General features: G+C 35.9%; 1 protein-coding gene across 1 annotated transcript; it reads left to right on the forward strand.

Moving 5' to 3' along the window:
• Window positions 1-1,530: 1,530 nt before the first annotated feature.
• On the forward strand, window positions 1,531-15,852 carry LOC123600491 (non-histone chromosomal protein HMG-17-like). Its single transcript, XM_045482530.1, has 3 exons — window positions 1,531-1,595; window positions 10,892-11,034; window positions 15,486-15,852. Exons 1-3 carry the CDS (start codon window positions 1,531-1,533, stop codon window positions 15,770-15,772), a joined length of 495 nt encoding a protein of 164 aa, XP_045338486.1. The 3' UTR covers window positions 15,773-15,852.
• Window positions 15,853-18,489: the final 2,637 nt, after the last annotated feature.

The following is an 18,489-nucleotide window of genomic DNA, read 5'->3' on the forward strand; positions in this document are numbered from 1 at the left end:
TTTGTATCTTAAAGTCCTCATATGAGTGAAGTCATATGATATTTGTCTTTCTCTAATTTTGCTTAGCATAATACCCTCTAGTTTCATCCACATAGTTGCAAACAGCAAGATTTCATTCTTTTTGATTGCCGAGTAATACTCCATTGAATACAGTAACTTCTTTGAGAGTAGCGATCTTGACCATGTGCTGTGTTTTAGCTCATAAATCAATATTAATATAACAATACTGAACACTTACTATATGCAGGTTATATTTATTAATGGCTTGCAAGTCTATATGAAGCACTATAAATATATAGCCTCACTAAATACTCATAATATCTTCTTGAGGTAGGTGCTGTGAAAAGTGAGGCTTTGAGATTTTAAGTAACCTCCCAAAGTCGGCTAACAAGTAACAACTGGATTCAGGATTTGAATCCTCGCCTCTCTGACTCCCAAACTCAGATTCTAATGACACTACTTTATCTGACGTACATGTGACTAAAACACCCTAATGTGTTACTTATTCAGAGATTTGTAGACCAGCAGCATCAACATTAGCAGGAAACTTTTTAGACATGCAGACTCTCCAGGCCTGCCCCATATCAGAATCCACATTTCTACAGCATCCTCAGTAATACCTGTGCACACTAAAATTCCAGAAATACTTTTCGAGTGGATACTGCTGGGCTGTCTTCTTGGCAAACAGCATGTCCACAATTTTGGTTTAGAAAACCACATAGTTTCAGCAAAGCAATCCACATTGAACTAAACTATTCTTCCCATTGAAGCGAGTCTCTGGATTTTCTCTGGGAATGCTGGCACAAAAATTCTAGTCTTCAAGGCGAGGTGGTTAAAGGGTGGATATAAGAGTTTAGATACAGAGGCTGAGGGACAGAGGACAAAGTTATCCAGGAAACAATAAACCATGCTACATATTTGAGAATTTCTCCTAAGACAAATCTTGTGTGTGTGTGTGTGTGTGTGTGTGTGTGTGTGTGTGTGTGTGTGTATTGAGAGGTAGAGAGGTAGAATGAGTTAGATTGATGTAATCAGATTTTGAAGATCACTTTGGCATATTACATGATTAAGAAATAATTAAAAGAATGCAAAGCCCTAAGGCAGAAAGACCAGTCGCAATCTGTTTATGCAGGGGCACACTAGAGAGGCTCATAGTTTAGACAAGGGCAATGAGCAGGAATCAAAAGGACAACAAACAAATTCTAACAATATTTAGGAGGTAGAATCAATAGCCTAAGTAGTTGGTAGACGGTAAATAATGAGGAAGGTAATAAGACAAGCTTCAAAATATATGGTCTGAACGACTCAGTCTGAGGGGGCGGGATGAAGAGTTTGGTTTGGGAGACCTGGGATTCTACAGCTGGGTTTACAGTTCAAATCCACATTCATTTCTCGCCATGACCTTTTGTTCTTAATACTATATATCTTGAATGCATATAAATCATTTAAAAAAGTGGATAATGCAAAGTCATCTCCATTCTGAATTACCCTTTCCCTGAAACGAGTCTTAATATTTTTGAAGTTTCACGGATGCGCAACGCAACTAATTCGGAAATGTACGCGCTTGCTTTCCCTGTACTAAACACCACCTTCCTGTGAGTAAAATATCTAAAGGGAAAACATAACCTATAATCAGATCTCTTACAAAAGAAAGGAAACTTTTAAAATTGACTTCTCTCCTGCTCCATTAGTTGTTAATTATCACTAATGAGAAGAAAGTAGGATTTGGTTCACTTCTTATCAGCCCACAAATTAAAATTATCTCGAATGCTGGTCATGTGAGCATTCTCAGCTCTCTTCAGTATGTGGCCCCCACCTTTTTATTTCAGCTCCTTCAAGATATGCTTCCAAATGCCAAAGTACTCAAGTACAAGCTACTGAATTCTGGATTCCAAACCCTGAATGATTAGAATTCACTGCAGTAAAATTTGCGCATTTTTAAAATTTTCCTGTGACGGGGCTTCAGAGGGGATTTTTTTTAGTCTCTGAAAACTCCTCTACTGAAGAAGTGTGTACTATGATCTCATATGTGCCTTACAATCTCCCCAGAAGCCCAGGAATCTCCAAGGACATTGAAGAGGATTTCAGGATTTAATTTCTCATTATTCAGATGCTTTCTAGAGGACATGTTATATCTGTTTATTTATGTTTATCTTGTGTTTGTTTTTAATAGTCCGCAACCTCCAGGAGACAATAAGGTAACAAAACCGTTCTGACAAATCATTGACAAATAAATGGTGCACTCATTAAAGTTGCTCCAAATGCTTTCACTCCTCAGCAGATGCATTTTTTTTTTTTTAGAGGAAAAGTAATTGTGCAGCTGCCATAAAAATACCAGCAAACAAAGAGGGCAAAATTTGTTTCTAAGAGAATAAGTATTGTTGAAAATCACATCAAAGTATGCAGCTCCCAGGCTGATTTTTTGCTGTGGTAGCTGAAAGGCCCAATGTAATCTGTAAATGAGGAAATAGCATATAAAAGGGAATATATATATGTGGCCATTTGGGATTGGCAAAGATAACATCATTTACTACTCCTATCCAAGTAATTAGACCTTTCAAGAGACTAATTTTTTTATTTTTATATATGAAAGAGATATGGCAGAATTAGACCAACTCTGCATACATATTGAATGTTCTGTCTGAATGCTGATATTTTCTGTTCTGGAGTCTAAATACAATGGCTAATCTGTTTTCGAAATGGGATGACGCCCCTAGTTATGAGAGAGAGAGAGAAAGAAAGAGAGAGAATGGGGAGAGTGTAAAGTAAATGGAATGCAAGAGGAAATATTTGCATTCCAGAAATATTCTGACATTTCTACCTCTACTAGGTGAAAAGGGAGAAAGCCCTTTAATAAACTAGGCTTTTTCTAATTATTACCGAGCAAGGTATTGGTTTTTAAAAGTTGCCCCAACCTTAAAGTACATTTTCAATCTTCAAGTTAAAAGCAGTGTTATAAACTAAATGATTCAAGCATCTTTTTAAAAAATCTATTTTATGAGTTCTCAGGCTAATTTCTAGTCTGAAATGGTGTTCAGCAGAGTAAGAGTCTTCATTTTGATTATTTTCCTTATTTAAATTAAATTAGGAAAAAAAGAAAAGCAGGAAAATAGTATTTACACATTCCTCCATAGGCTAAGCTTTTTATATATGTTATATAATCGTCATAACATTCTTTGGTTACAGTATTATTAGCTCAATTTAAAAAATGAAAAAAAAAAAAAACTAAGCCTCAGTAAAGTTAATCATCTCTCTCTGTGGTCACATAGTTGCTAAGGATTAAAAGTGGTAGAGATAGATTTGAATATAGATTTGTCTGGTTTAAAGTCATACCCATTTTTTTGGAGGGGGATGCTTACACCAAGCTGGGGTCAAAAGAGTTCTTGACAATAAAATTATATAAGAGCATAAATTAAGGATGTGAAGTAAGACTGAAAGTGTTGCTGTTAACCAGTTATATCCAACAAAATAAACATCATTCTCCCCTAAGCTTCCAAAAACATTTTTTACAGTGTGTTATCAAACAACCCACCATGAAGATCAAACGTTTCATTGTGCTTGACTAACAGCACCCAATGTTATAATTTCATTCCACCAGCTATGTAAGAAGTAGCTAGTTTTCACCCACTCTGTATTGGGAGTAGAAAGCAAACAACCTAAAAAAGCAAAGCACAGTTCTTGACCCAGAGAATCCCAGTATTTAGGTAGAAGGAAAAAGATGTACAAATACACAGAAAATAATCAGAGAGGTAGCCAACATGTCAGCCAGAACTTTTCAGTGTGTAAAACAATTTGTAATCAGTATGAAAAATTACTGGATATCTCCAGTGGACAATTATATATTTTTTTACTACACCCATTTAATTGGTTATCTGATTATAATCTTTCACTGCCTTTGAGCTACTTACAAGTTATAGATAATTCTCAAAATTATAAATAATTCATGGCAATGCAAAAATGATTGTGTATACACATGGAAATAAATTTTGTCTGGTAAAGGTTCAATTGACTTCTCCCTGCCACTGTGTTAGAAGTTAGTTTGCCCTCCTCATTTGCACATTCATTTTAATATTCTTGATTTATAAATGTGTCTGTTCTTGGCATTCTCTTTTAAACTCGTTGTAATATCTTACACATTCCCTCATTAATAATGAGTTAAATTCAGTCTTTATCACATGTTCATTTTGTCTCTGTATGAGATTCATGATTTTACTTTTCCCAAAAATTATTCTTTAACAAATGTGATATAAACACTGTTGGTTGGTGTCAAGATTATGCAAAGAAACAAATGATTTTCTCTGAGTGTGTGTAAGAGAGGTGATAATGTATATCCTCCTGTAGGCTGAATGTCTAAAAATATATTATTGAGATCAAAGACACTCTTCTCTGTAAACAAATACATCAGCAAACTACCCATAGGAGTCAGTCAAGCTATACATATTCTAATGATCTCTGCACCTGTGTAGCAGAAAGAAGTGACTCAAAATATTTGTGTAATAAGCTAGATTTGAAAGAAAACACACAACCAGGACTATAAAAATATAAACTGGATCACCTTAACTATTAAAATATTATCCTTTCTATATTTTAAAATGAAATAGAATAAGAACACTATATCATTCTGTCACCTTGTTAGTATTAATAAAGTTCAGTTTCCCAGGAAGACTTTTTATTAATGCTTTCAAATTTCTCTCTGCTTTGAGGAATAACACAAATATTTTCTCATCATTATCTTCTTCCTCAGTTCTTTAGAAGTTGCAAAGTTGATTTTTTTTTCTTATGAGCCTTTGAAGAGAGTGGCCCTGTCTCTCTTGAACATCAGATACGAAATGACTTGGCAACACTAGAGGGTTTTGACAGACAAAAGAAAATTTTCTTTTTAGTATTTATTTATTTAATAACTATTCCCAACACCTGTAGCAGTATTTTCATTCCTTTTTTTCCTGAACAAATAATATCTTCGGCAGTAGATAAAATTACAAAAAAATTGGTTTACTTTTCTTTTATGGGATTTGTGTGTCTATCAAATACTGAGTTACTACTTAGGAGTCCAAGGACATTCTTCAAACTTTAAGTCATGGCTTACTCCCATGCAGGAACTCAGGTAAGCCATTGGTGCCATCAAAAATTATTAAGTACTATGGCAGATAATTGTGGAAGGCCTAACTCAAGGAAACTGAGCAGGAAAAAGAACACGTTGTAAAAGAGGGAGGGAAAAACATAAATGTAGTCTCTGTGAATGGTAGTTTTGTAGAAAATGAGTCCTGTCATGAAGAGGAGGGTAGCCAGGCACCTGCCATGCATCATCGTGTCTCCATCAATTTAATAAGTCAAGACCAGGATTATAAATTATTTACCTTTTTCTACATGTACAAAGAGCTCAACTGATTCCCATGACTAAATGCTCCTTTTGTTGGACCAATCAGACACTTATAAATTGAAATGACTCATTTTCAGACAAACTGGTTAACTAGATATACAAAGACAGATATAAATACATTCATAACGTATTTTTAACTTACGCTCTGCCAGTTTGCAAACAATGGCTGGGTACAAGGCACCAAAACATGTGGACATGCTTTAGAAAGATTTAGATCATTATTCAACTACTATTTTAAATTTTATCAAAGAATAAATATTACCTATGTGCGAACAAAGACTTGAATTAGCTCAGAGAAAAGTCATCTGGGTGCTGCAAATTGTATGTCCCTAGAAAAAGAAACTCTGTCTCTTAATTCCAGAACAGTACTTAATATCCACTGCTTCAATAACAACTCTCATTAGACAGGGTGCCTGGGTGGCTCATTAGGTTAAGGGTCCAACTTCGGCTCAGGTCATGATCTCACAGTTCATGGGTTTGAGCCCCACGTTGGGCTCTGTGCTGACAGCTCAGAGCCTGGAGCCTGCTTCAGATTCTGTGTCTCCCTCTCTCTGCCCCTCGCCTGCTCACACTCTGTCTCTCTCTCTCTTTCTCAAAATTAATAAACATAAACAAATTTAGAAATTGTGTTTAAGTCATTTGCAGGTGAAGCAATCTTTAGAGCCTTAAGACATCAGCCTTCATAAAATTTAAAGAACAGAGAAACTAATATTTTAGAATCAAATAATTTGCATCATCTCTCTCACTGAAAGCTTAAATATTTTAATTAGTTATTAAGAGTCCAGATATTTGATGAAACTGAGGTCTAGTTAGTAGTTAGTAACCATATTATCTCAGGAAGTTCCCTTAACTCACCAAGCCAATTTTTTTTTTCATCTGTAAAAGAGGGGCACTAATAGTAAATTTCTATTTACTGAGACCTGCCTCAGTTAAAATTTCTAAGGTCACTTCTGAAGACTTTTCTAATTTGCATATTTTTTAAAAATAGAAACTGCTCACACACATGGGCCCAGCAAAACACCTTACTTATCTCTATGGCACAGCATTAGAGAATGTTTTAATCTTCCAAATAACCCAGTGAAGAAATGGGCAGAAAACATGAATAGACACTTCTCTAAAGAAGACATCCGGATGGCCAACAGGCACATGAAAAGATGTTCAGCGTCACTCCTTATCAGGGAAATACAAATCAAAACCACACTCAGATACCACCTCACGCCAGTCAGAGTGGCCAAAATGAACAAATCAGGAGACTCTAGATGCTGGAGAGGATGTGGAGAAACGGGAACCCTCTTGCACTGTTGGTGGGAATGCAAATTGGTGCAGCCGCTCTGGAAAGCAGTGTGGAGGTTCCTCAGAAAATTAAAAATAGACCTACCCTATGACCCAGCAATAGCACTGCTAGGAATTTATCCAAGGGATACAGGAGTACTGATACATAGGGGCACTTGTACCCCAATGTTCATAGCAGCACTCTCAACAATAGCCAAATTATGGAAAGAGCCTAAATGTCCATCAACTGATGAATGGATAAAGAAATTGCGGTTTATATACACAATGGAATACTACGTGGCAATGAGAAAAAATGAAATATGGCCTTTTGTAGCAACGTGGATGGAACTGGAGAGTGTGATGCTAAGTGAAATAAGCCATACAGAGAAAGACAGATACCACATGTTTTCACTCTTATGTGGATCCTGAGAAACTTAACAGAAACCCATGGAGGAGGGGAAGGGAAAAAAAAAGAGGTTAGAGTGGGAGATAGCCAAAGCATAAGAGACTCTTAAAAACTGAGAACAAACTGAGGGTTGATGGGGGGTGGGAGGGAGGGGAGGGTGGGTGATGGGTATTGAGGAGGGCACCTTTTGGGATGAGCACTGGGTGTTGTATGGAAACCAATTTGACAATAAATTTCATATATTGAAAAAAAAATGTTTGGGGCGCCTGGGTGGCGCAGTCGGTTGAGCGTCCGACTTCAGCCAGGTCACGATCTCGCGGTCCGTAGTTCGAGCCCCGCGTCAGGCTCTGGGCTGATGGCTTGGAGCCTGGAGCCTGCTTCCGATTCTGTGGCTCCCTCTCTCTCTGCACCTCCCCCGTTCATGCTCTGTCTCTCTCTGTCCCAAAAATAAATAAACGTTGAAAAAAAAATTAAAAAAAAAAAAAGAAAAAAATGTTTTAATCTTCATTTTTGTACCTAAGATAACACATGGAGAGATGATCTGCAGTAAGATGAGAATTGTCTATGAAGATGTCAGTGTGTTTACACAGTGGTCACTAAATGAATTTGTTTTAAAACAAAAGACTAAATGTAGAGGGATATTCAGAATGCAGAAATGATGGGCAGAGTGTCTCCATGCAGAATGTGGTGAAGCCACCATCTGGAATGACTGTCAGTGTCCCTCAGCATAACCATAGTTGGGGCTCAAATTTAGGGGAGAAAAACTGATAGAAATTATCAAGTGGTCATGAAGTGGTCCCTGGTCAACTTTGAGACTAATCAGTAGTTGCCCTCAAGATTTTTAACATAACCTTCAGAACTGTTGCTATACCCACAGGAGATAAAGTCTTTCCAAAGAGTCACTACCAAGAAATGGCAACTCTCTTGACAATTTTGCAATCACCAAATTACCTGAAAGGCCACATGCTACCCAAGGATCCCCCTGCCCCTTTTCCTATTTTGATCTTCTCACATTCTCAGGAATCCTACAGAAGCAGCAGTGGGAATACAATGGCTTTTTTAAAGAGAACTATCATCAGAAACTTCTATTTCACATTCCAAGACTAGCCTTAGGATACAACTTTTGCTTGAAAAAACACAAATAAATAGCCTAAAACTAATTAAAACCCATATCCTATTGAGAAAATGTTTGTAATATATTTAGCAAAATGTCTGGAATCAAGTAAGCAATGGGAACAGGTAGCTATAATTTCCTCTCCTCCCCAAATCAGTTGGTGATACATTGAGAAAACAGTTATACTACTTCTTAAATGCCAGTAGAAAAAATATTCAAGACAGTGTAGACATTTCCATTACAGTAATTTAGACTCACACAGAATCAATGCAAACATCATTAATTTGTGTTCTGTTGGCCTCTTCTGGCTGAATGGATTGTTACAATGGTGTGAAGCAAAGCAATTCACTTTGGTACGCATTCAAAAGTCATGGATTACCTATGCATAGAGTCATTAAAACAGATCCTAAGGGGAAAAACACAGACACTTGACATTAACATTACTCTTCCCGTGAAAGCAAATAAATTTGGCCATGGGCATTGATTCCATATATTTTCAAAAATCATTAAGAAAGGGTCTTGTACTATTTAATACCACATGGCAAAAACAAAATGGAAAATAACAGACAAAAATAAATTAAGAATAAAAAATGACTTCTGTAAACTAGTGAGAATTCAACCTAGCAGACATAGAACATAATAATATACCTCTCTGGGATAAGCAAATAGATTCCTCATGATAAATTTAATTATAAAGGTCAAGTAAAGATATCCTCTTAAAAGTTAAAATGGAGAAGCAGAAAAGTCTGAAATGAAAATCTTTTGGTGGGAAACAAATCTGACATTATCACTAGGTTTCACTTCCTTTACTATTTTTAGAAAAATTAAAGACTTTGGCATCATACCTGAGTTTGATACCCATCCTACCAATTACCAACTGTGTGACCTTAGTCACAATCTCAGATTTTTTGTTGTTTCATTTTCAACCTTTAAAACATGGGTAATTATGCCAACATAATTGTTATTAAGGGATCACAAATGATGACAGTAAGGCATCTTACTATATTCTCAGTAAATTTTAGCTCTTGACTCTTCCCTTCTCTGCTAGTCTCCTCCCCTGGGGATCAATGACCCCTCCAAAATGCTTTTCTAAACGTGTACAGAAATCCTACCCTTGGTTCCACCAAGGCACCAACTGAGACCAGAAACTATTACAATCCCAATCACAAAAGCACTTTATTAAAAAAGTAGAGAAGAACAAGGAGAAAACAATGACAGGATCATATAAAATGTGCAAACACAAAAGTCCTTTTTTAAAGAAAAGCCTTGTCTTGAAAAACACAGAGAAGTGTAGAAAGTTTAAAGGACCCAAATATCCTCATTCTCTTGTAACCATTGTATTTTCCAAAAATACTATACAACTTTACACTCATTGACTTCTATATTCGTGTGATCTGGCTCAAACGAGAAGGCTCCAGTTATCACTGGTTGTTTTGACCTTCATCTGTAATACTTATCTTCCAGAGGATAGTGCAAATATGTATGTTACCCTTTCCCCCCAAATCTCAACAAATTAAGCCTTTTGTTATTCAGTTTATGATGCCCAGATACAATACCTGGAACCCCAAATGATTTTCAAATTAGTTCCAAATACTCAGAAAATTTTCACAATCTAGGAGTAGAAAGATGTTGATAATAAATTATCAAACCAGTTTGAAGATAAGATTGTTAAATATGATATGCATCCATATACACACATATTCCCTTGAAGACTTTTCCCCCAAGAAAAAAACTACCCAGAGTTTTAGTTTTAAATTTCAGAATTTTATATAAATTTAAAAATCTGTTACTTCAGTTTACTAACTCATATTTTTGTAAAAACAGAAAATTTTGACAGTTATTTTTACGGGAAATTTTACTGCTTAACTAATTAAATTTTCTTATATATTTCAAATATCTCTAGTTGTATTTTATAAATATACTCAACATCTTTTTACGTATCTCAGTGCTCTATCAGGCCTTCTGAAAATATAAGTGAATGTCATGAATCTGAAAAAATAAATTAACAAATATTGTGTCAAGTTGTCTTAAAATGTTCTAATATTGTATTTAAAAACTTAGCATGATTTTCATTTGAAAATCACAATTTTTAGTCAATTATGTGATATTTAAAGATATTTCAATTATATGATATTTAAATGTCTTTGTTTAGTCTTGAAGACCATAGAAATTGATAAAAGGTTTCATTCTTTTGATATTTTACCAGCCTTGTAGGAATTTAACATTTAATATCATAGTAACATCTGATTGAATTCTAGATGGTTGTCACAACTTAATTTAACTATGAGTTCACACATCCAAGGTTATTCTCTTAACCGCAATAACAATAATAAATGCTAATATAGGGATAATCATGTGTCAGAAGACACTGCTCTAAGATCTTTATTATTCTTTTAATTATTTCTATAGATTTGGCATTTGGGGATTAATATTATGTTCTACTCATAGGTGAATGAATCAAGATGTTTAGTAATTTATGCAACATTATATAGCTAACAAGAGGTAAGAATGGGATAGGAAGCCAGTGTGTCTGGCTTCAGAGTGTGCTTTTCATACAATACCTGGGTTCATTAATGGTGTTTCTCTCTGTCACACATAATGGCCCTTTCACAAAATTCTTGGCTTACCATTTCTGTGACTTTGGGCCTCATGGGTTTGGTTAGTAGTCTTAGTTTTATCACCTGCTTTTCTTGTGTTTGAAATTTGCTACATGCTTTAGATATATTGAACAAAATCTTTGCAACAATGTTGACACCCACTGCCTTTTCTTCCCACCAACAAAGGGAAGTGGTCTTCCATATTCCTTAGAAAAAGAGAAAATTGACCATCATAGGCTTGACATGACAATAGAAAGAAAAGCAGGTAATGTAGAGGCTCACTGTACATTTGAAACTTTCAAATTTATGGCAGAGTTAGAAATTTGATGAAAAGATATTTGAAACTTGAAATGTTCAATTGTTGTGACTAGCAAAAACACCCAGATTAATGAATCAATATTTTAAAAGATCAAGGTTATTAAACTTGGGTTTGTGCTCCCTAGAGAATGAAAAAAAGCCTCACTCTTTTCAAAGGGTCAGTACAAAACAGAGGAAATAAAGTGTCATTTGTAATTAAAATGAGGGATTTGGATGTTGTTTGAGGATAAAAAAGCAGTGGCCATCTCTTCAAAATAACTTAATTACAGAGATCATACAGGGGATTAACTAAGTTTTGAGGACATTCTTTCAGAGAACAAAATGACAAGAATGAAATATTGCAGATGTGCGGATAGTAAAAACGTCCATGGAAACAAATTATCCATTGATAATCCAATTACCTGTTGCTTGCAGATCTCCAATCTGTTAATTATCTCCATTTATTTTGAATCAGCTTTCAGCCACCGAGATTCATTATGGCCCATTCAAGTCTCCGCCATAATTCAGCACTTTTACTCTCTTTTTTTTAATATAAAGAAAATGGCCTATCATTTCTTCACAACTTTGATTTGTAGTGTTTTCCATCCCTTTAAACTGTTTTGGATTAGTATTGTTTTTCTCTAATATGAAAACACGGTCAATCCCAATCTCAAGTGGCACATCAGTTACTGAATATATTAAGCCAGTTTTGCCATTATTTATGGAATTCCGTAACGATATGTGGGACTTTATAGAACACATAAAAACATAACCATCTCTCATCATGTTAGTACCCATTCCCATTATTGTTCATATCACCCGCTATTTCCCTACATCAGTGAGGCATGATTAAATATTCGTGATATGACACTGAAATAGCACAAAGGAAATGGACAGAACTGAGTTGATTTCTCTTTTTCATTCATTCATACTATCTTTGCCACGATTGTATCAGCTATCATTTTCACGACATTCTCTCCTAGGGTGGCCAAAAAAAGGCACCATAGGAATCTTGAAAACATCTCTGAAGTACACCTAATAGATCTATATGGTGAAAATAAATAGTGCCATGCTGCTAATTGGAAATCATGTTGAAAGGAATGCACTGTTTTCTATAAGTAAAGACAAAATAACTACATAAACATTTATTGCTTTCTTACCTTCATCAAATATATTTTTTGGTGTGTTACCATTTTCCAATACGAATGCCCATGCTTCCTAGTTCTAATCCTCAAAAGAGAGATTTAGGGAATCTAACTTAATTAGCACATTGAAAGCTGTTCCAATTAGTCATGGTTCTGCCAGGAGATGTAAAGTACCAGGAGTTCATCTGTAAAAATGTGACAGCAAAACTCAATCCTTCTTTAGAAGGCAGCCAGTACTCCTATAGAAAAGTATATTAAAAAGGTACGTGTGCCAAATATCTCTTATATACTATACCTTTGCTACTTTGGAACTTTGTACCTTTGCACATGCCATTTCCTCTGTCAGTGATGCTATCACCATTGGGCACATATGACCTTCTTCATTTGCTCTTCAAGGGTGAAATCAAGTATCCTCTCCCCTGCAACACCTTCTCTGCTTCTCTAGTTTCTGTGTTCACATGGCAGTTTGTTCCATAAACAATAACCATCACACCAATAAGGACATGTTTTTATGAAACTCCCAACTAAGAAATGTCCAGAATGGATCAATAAGCAAAGCCTAACTATCTGCCGTCTAGAAGAGAGAAACTGTAAGTATGGAATACACCAAAAACTGAAGGTGAATGGGTGGGAAAAGATATAACATGAAACCAGGAAGTATATGAAGGCTGAGCTGGGTAAATGGGAAATTTCCCTCACCTGCGTGTCTATAAAAGTAGTATAATAAGTAAACCATAAGACTAAAAAAAATAATCTTTGTTTTTAACAGAGGGAGAGTGTGAGTCAGGGAGCAGCAGAGAGAGAGGGAGACACAGAATCTGAAGCTGAAGCAGGCTCCAGGCTCTGAGCCATCAGCACAGAGCCGGACATGGGGCTTGAACTTATGGACACTGAGATCATGACCTGAGCCCAAGTTGGATGCTTAACCGGCTGAGCCACCCAGGTGCCCACCCACAAAACTTTTGTGATCTTAAATGAGTAAACATGTAAAATGTTTAGATTTGACACATGTTCTAAAACAGTGGTTAGATATTTTATTATTGGTTTATAATGGGTTATAAGAAACACTTGTATAGGGAGCAATGGAAACACAAAGGTGATGTGATTTTGTCTGGTAGTTTATTGAAGGAATTCAAAAGAGAGGCCAGTGTCCACAAAATTTGAGAGAACACCAGGAATGCAATCAGTAAAGAAAAGTGGGGATAAAATTTTAGGATGTGGGTAAACATGGTGGAAAGTAGATGGTCTGTTTGGGGAAAAATAAGTGGCTTTAATAATAAGAGGATGGAAAGTACAGTGAAAGAGGGAATGGAGATTAGATTGTAAGTGCAGCATGGTGTCCTTGACTGTGTGGGGGTTCAGAGTGTTGTAACATAAAGAGCTTGAGATCTTGCTGAGATTAGGAGTCCTGTCTCATTATACCTTAGCTGTGTGATCCCTAGAAGATGATCTCAGCTCTCTGTGCCTCAATGTCTTCAGTTGTAAAGACTTTAAGATAGTGTAAAACATCAGCATATTTGTGGAATAGATGAAGACATCACTTAGAAAGTTGCTACATGCAAAACTGGAGAGAATCATCTAAACTCTTAGTTTCACTTGCATATAAAAAAGAAAAGGTAGTGAAAATATTACTCATTATGAAAGTATCATTTGTAAACTGTAATGTGTTCCATTCACTAACAAAATTAAGGTACCAATTCTTAAATACATACTAAAGTGCTGTCTATTGTATGAAATAAACAAAAATATATTCATTTCTTTTTTCCACTTATTTTCTATAAGGAAACAGATTTTATTAATTCTATTTTTAGCAAGAAAGAAATTACAACTAAGAAAAACTAATCAATTTCTATAGGTTCACACAGGAAACTTAAACATATTTGTCATTTCAAATTCCATGCTTTGCTTCATTTTATGTCTTAAAATGGTTGTTATTGTTAATATTATTTATATTCTATTTATATTTTGTCTTTTGATTCTGTTAATATGATTAACCTGAGTTTTAAATATTGAGAGAAAATAATTAACTGGGCAAGGTTATTATATAAGTAACATTCTTAATCTAGAAACAGTTCCTTATCTGTAATCCAATGATGTCTTTGTTTAAACAAAACTACTAGGGACAAACATTTTTAGATGCTAAATTCAGTAAAAATTAGAAACATTTACTTCCTAGGGAAAATGCTTCAAGCATGTATTGAGAAATTCTCAAAGTAATAATACAACCCACATGGAAATAATTTAGCATCTGATTATAATTAAAATGTCCATCTCTGGAACATCTATCAACTATGCCACTTGAGCTTTTCCTAGCCCCTTGGTGTGAACTGAGACATGTAATACATTATGCAAAGTCTCCCATTCTAGAAAACCTTGCAGTATACAGTAGTTGAATAAAGCTAACAACTTTGGTCCAAAAAGAATGACAGGCCCACTATTATCTCAGGAGAGCCATTGGCTCTAAAGGTCACACTCAAAATAATTTTTCTAATTTTCTTTCATAATAGCATAGCCAGACTTTCTTTTTTTTCTCTCAAGTGTCTTTTCAAAAAAAATCTTCAGAAAGACCTCCACAGTCTAAGCAAAGACTATTTTTACTAGTAGGAAGCCCAATTATAGTTTATTACAAAATCACCTGCCATGGTATGTACAGACCAGTTAAAGTGTGTACAATGTAAATTATTTTTTTTTATTTTAAATATATTTCAAGTTAGTTAACCAGTATAGCACTGGTTTCAAGAGTAGAACCCAGAGATTCATCACTTACATACAACCCCAGGGCTCATCCCAACAAGTGTCATCCTTAATGCCCATCACCCATTTAGCCCATCCCCCAGCCACCTCCCCTCCAGCAAACCCCAGTTTCTTCTCTGTATTTAAGTCTCTTAGGGTTTGCCTCCCACTCTGGTTTTATCTTATTTTTCCTTCCCTTTCCCTACATCCATTTGTTTCTCAAATTCCACATATGAGTGAAATTATATATTTGTCTTTCTCTGCCTGACTTATATTGCTTAGCATAATATACTCTAGTTCCATCCACGTAGTCACAAATGGCAAGAATTCATTATTTTTTATTGTTGAGTGGTATTTCCAGCATGTGTGTGTGTGTGTGTGTGTGTGTGTGTGTGTGTGTGTGTGATTACCAATACCTTCAGGTGCTGACCTCAAAGAGCACTTCAAGTATTCTAAAAGTCAATTTAGATATCAAAAGGCAACAAGAATCCTTAGGAGGAGTGTGAAAAACTAGTGAGAAGGACCCCTTGACCCACTAAAGCCCACCCCTCCAGCGTCACCACGTCCAAGAGAAACGCTGAAGGGGAGGCTAAAGGAGATAAAGCCAAGGTGAAGGATGAATCACAGAAAAGATCTGCAAGGTTATCTGCTGAAACTGCTCCTCCAAAGCCCAAGCCTAAAGAGGCCTATGCAAAGAAGGGAGAGAAGGTACCCAAAGGAAAAAACAGGGAAGTTGATGCCTGCAAGGATGGGAATAACACTGCAGACAATGGAGTTGCCAAAACAGACCAGACACAGAAAGCTGAAGGTGCTGGAGATGCCAAGTGAAGTGTGTACATTTTTGATAACTGTATACTTCTGGTGACTATAGTGTTTGAAATACTATTCTTATCAAGTTTTATAAAAATGCAGAATTTGGGGGGTACCTGGGTGGCTTATTTAGTTACATGTCCAACTCTTGATTTCCTCTCAGGTCATCTCAGGGTTGATGAGATTAAGCCCTGTATCAGGCTCTGTGCTGACAGTGCAGGGCCTGCTTGGAATTCGTTTCCTCCTCCTCTCTGTGCCCCTCCCCTGCTTGTGCTCACACACACATACATGTGCATGCTCTCTCTCTCTCTCTCTCAAATAAATATAAAAAATGCAGAATTATGTTTTACTTTCTTTTTTTTTTTTTAAAGCTAGTTGTTAGCACAGAGAACACTTCATTGTTGTTTTGGGGGAAAGGCACATGTCACTAATAGACTATCTCTGAAGCTGGATTGATATAAGGGAAAACACCTTTCCTTTCTAGTTTTGAGAAACTTCCTCTTGGTTCCCGGGAGGACGGATTCCTTGATGCTGATGGACATTAGCCACCTTGGGACAAACACCTGGTAGTGTAGAAAATCTAAAATTCATTTTATGTCTTATTTTTCCCTCTCTACCTTCTGTATAGACTTAACTCCCTTAAATCCAGAAACCTGTTGGAACTTGACCACCAAAAATGGTTCCCGGTACATCAGGCAATCTGCTATTGAGATGGCATCTCTCAAAAGAGCTCCTTTTTTAGCTTGTCCATTTTCAAATTGATAATGCTGCCATTTAGATTTCATTTTCTGGAAGTCAGGGTTGGCTTGTGAAAAGTTGTTAAACAACATGCTAAATGTGAAATGTCAACCCTCATCTAAACTTTCCCTGTTCAGAGAATCACATGAAGATTTCATTGGATTTTATAGTGGCTTTCTGATTTGGGCTGTCCATTAAAGAAGGGAGTTTGAAGGTTGTATACTGTTAATGATTATATGCCCATGTCTTGCCTATAACACCATGATTGTTTATGAAAAGCATCTTTGATAAAGCTGGATACAGTTTGGCTTGGGGGAAAAAAAAGGGAAAAAGAATCCTTGGATTAAAAAGTACTATTCTCTTGGGGCGCCAGGGTGGCGCAGTCGGTTAAGCGTCCGACTTCAGCCAGGTCACGATCTCGCGGTCCGTGAGTTCGAGCCCCGCGTCGGGCTCTGGGCTGATGGCTCAGAGCCTGGAGCCTGTTTCCGATTCTGTGTGTCTCCCTCTCTCTCTGCCCCTCCCCCGTTCATGATCTGTCTCTCTCTGTCCCAAAAATAAATAAACGTTAAAAAAAAAATTTTTAAAAAAAAGTACTGTTCTCTTTTCTATTTTAGTTTACTAAGAGCATAGAAGAGAAAACCAAGCATCTTTGTGTTTTTTCACCAGAGTGTTTAAGAAGACATCTTTGTGATATGTTAAAAAATACAAACTCTTTGGAAGTAAGAAGTATTTTACTATCTACTTGATATTTGATATATGAAGACTTAAGTCCTTTTTTTAATTAAAAAAATTTTAATGTTTATTCATTTTAGAGACAGAGAAAGTAAGAGTGGGGGAGGGGCAGAGAGACAGGGAGACACAGAATCTGAAGCAGACTCAAGGCTCTGAGCTGTCAGCACAGAGCCCAACAAAGGGTTTGAATCCCCAACCCATGAGATGACGACCTGAGCCAAAGTCAAGACACTTAACTGACTGACCCACCCAGTCATCCCTTAAAGACTTAGGCCTTAACCGAACTTTCCTATCCTCTTTGTCAAACTTTGTTGGATCTGTGGAAATATTACATAAGTTAATTAAAGTAATACTTTTGAAGCAAAGTTTTTATCTTTTAAAATTTTTCCATATCATGATCCCAAACTTAAGTCAATATGAAGAGTCTAGTGAATATACTCTTTCCACAGGTTGTTCAGTTCAGAGGAGGCTACTCTATAAGGTCATTTTCCTTTGACTAATGTCTTCAGATGCTCTATTAAGTGAGTTGTCAGTTGGTACTTTATGCCAAATAATTAAAGTAAAAGAAAATACAGCTTAACAATTATGTTATCACTTGTAATATAGCAAATTATTATTACTGACCTTCCCACCAACCTCTATTTATTTGAACCAGTAGGTGCTTCATCTCAAGAAATGGTGAATTTATTTTCTAGTAATTGGCTAATATGCAACACTCACTGGAGGGGGAGCCAATTGATGTACATTTTCCAGATTTTCCTTTGTTCTGTGACTGGGCTAAAATAGGCAGTTTTATAATATTTTAGCTTAGGATGAATATACAATTATAATTGAATTTTGACTATAGCCAAACTATAAAGCAAATCCAGTTCATGAACTATAGAATAAAACATCACCAATTAACAAATGTGGGAACCACTGATATTTAGGTAAATTGAGATTATCAGCTGTGGAATAAGTTTGTCTTTTTCTTCTTCCTTTCCAAAAGAAATAACTGTACCCGGTTCACTTATGCTTAGTCTTTGACTAATGTGTCACTGTGCCTCACATTGTCTTTATCTCTGTAATTCATAATATGAAAATTCATTTATAGCACAAAAATAATGGGCACATTTTACCTCTAATTAAGATTACTCATCAGTTCACACCCACTAAGAATTCTACTGTGCTTTTAATTCATCACTGCTTACTTTAATGTACCTGGTTTAATCACAGTAATACCAGGAATTATTCCATCATAACCTGAGCTGCACTAATTTATTATT

Source organism: Leopardus geoffroyi, chromosome D1 (genome assembly GCF_018350155.1).
Source record: "Leopardus geoffroyi isolate Oge1 chromosome D1, O.geoffroyi_Oge1_pat1.0, whole genome shotgun sequence".
Taxonomy (NCBI): Eukaryota; Metazoa; Chordata; class Mammalia; order Carnivora; family Felidae; genus Leopardus; species Leopardus geoffroyi.

Bases quoted from the DNA above. Each gene is read 5' to 3' on its own strand.
- LOC123600491 (XM_045482530.1), top strand. From the start codon at position 1,531: ATGCGCAACGCAACTAATTCGGAAATGTACGCGCTTGCTTTCCCTGTA. The intron at 1,596-10,891 runs GTGAGTAAAATA...TACATGCTTTAG, and splicing joins GTACTAAACACCACCTTCCT to ATATATTGAACAAAATCTTT. The intron at 11,035-15,485 runs GTAATGTAGAGG...GACCCACTAAAG, and splicing joins GACAATAGAAAGAAAAGCAG to CCCACCCCTCCAGCGTCACC.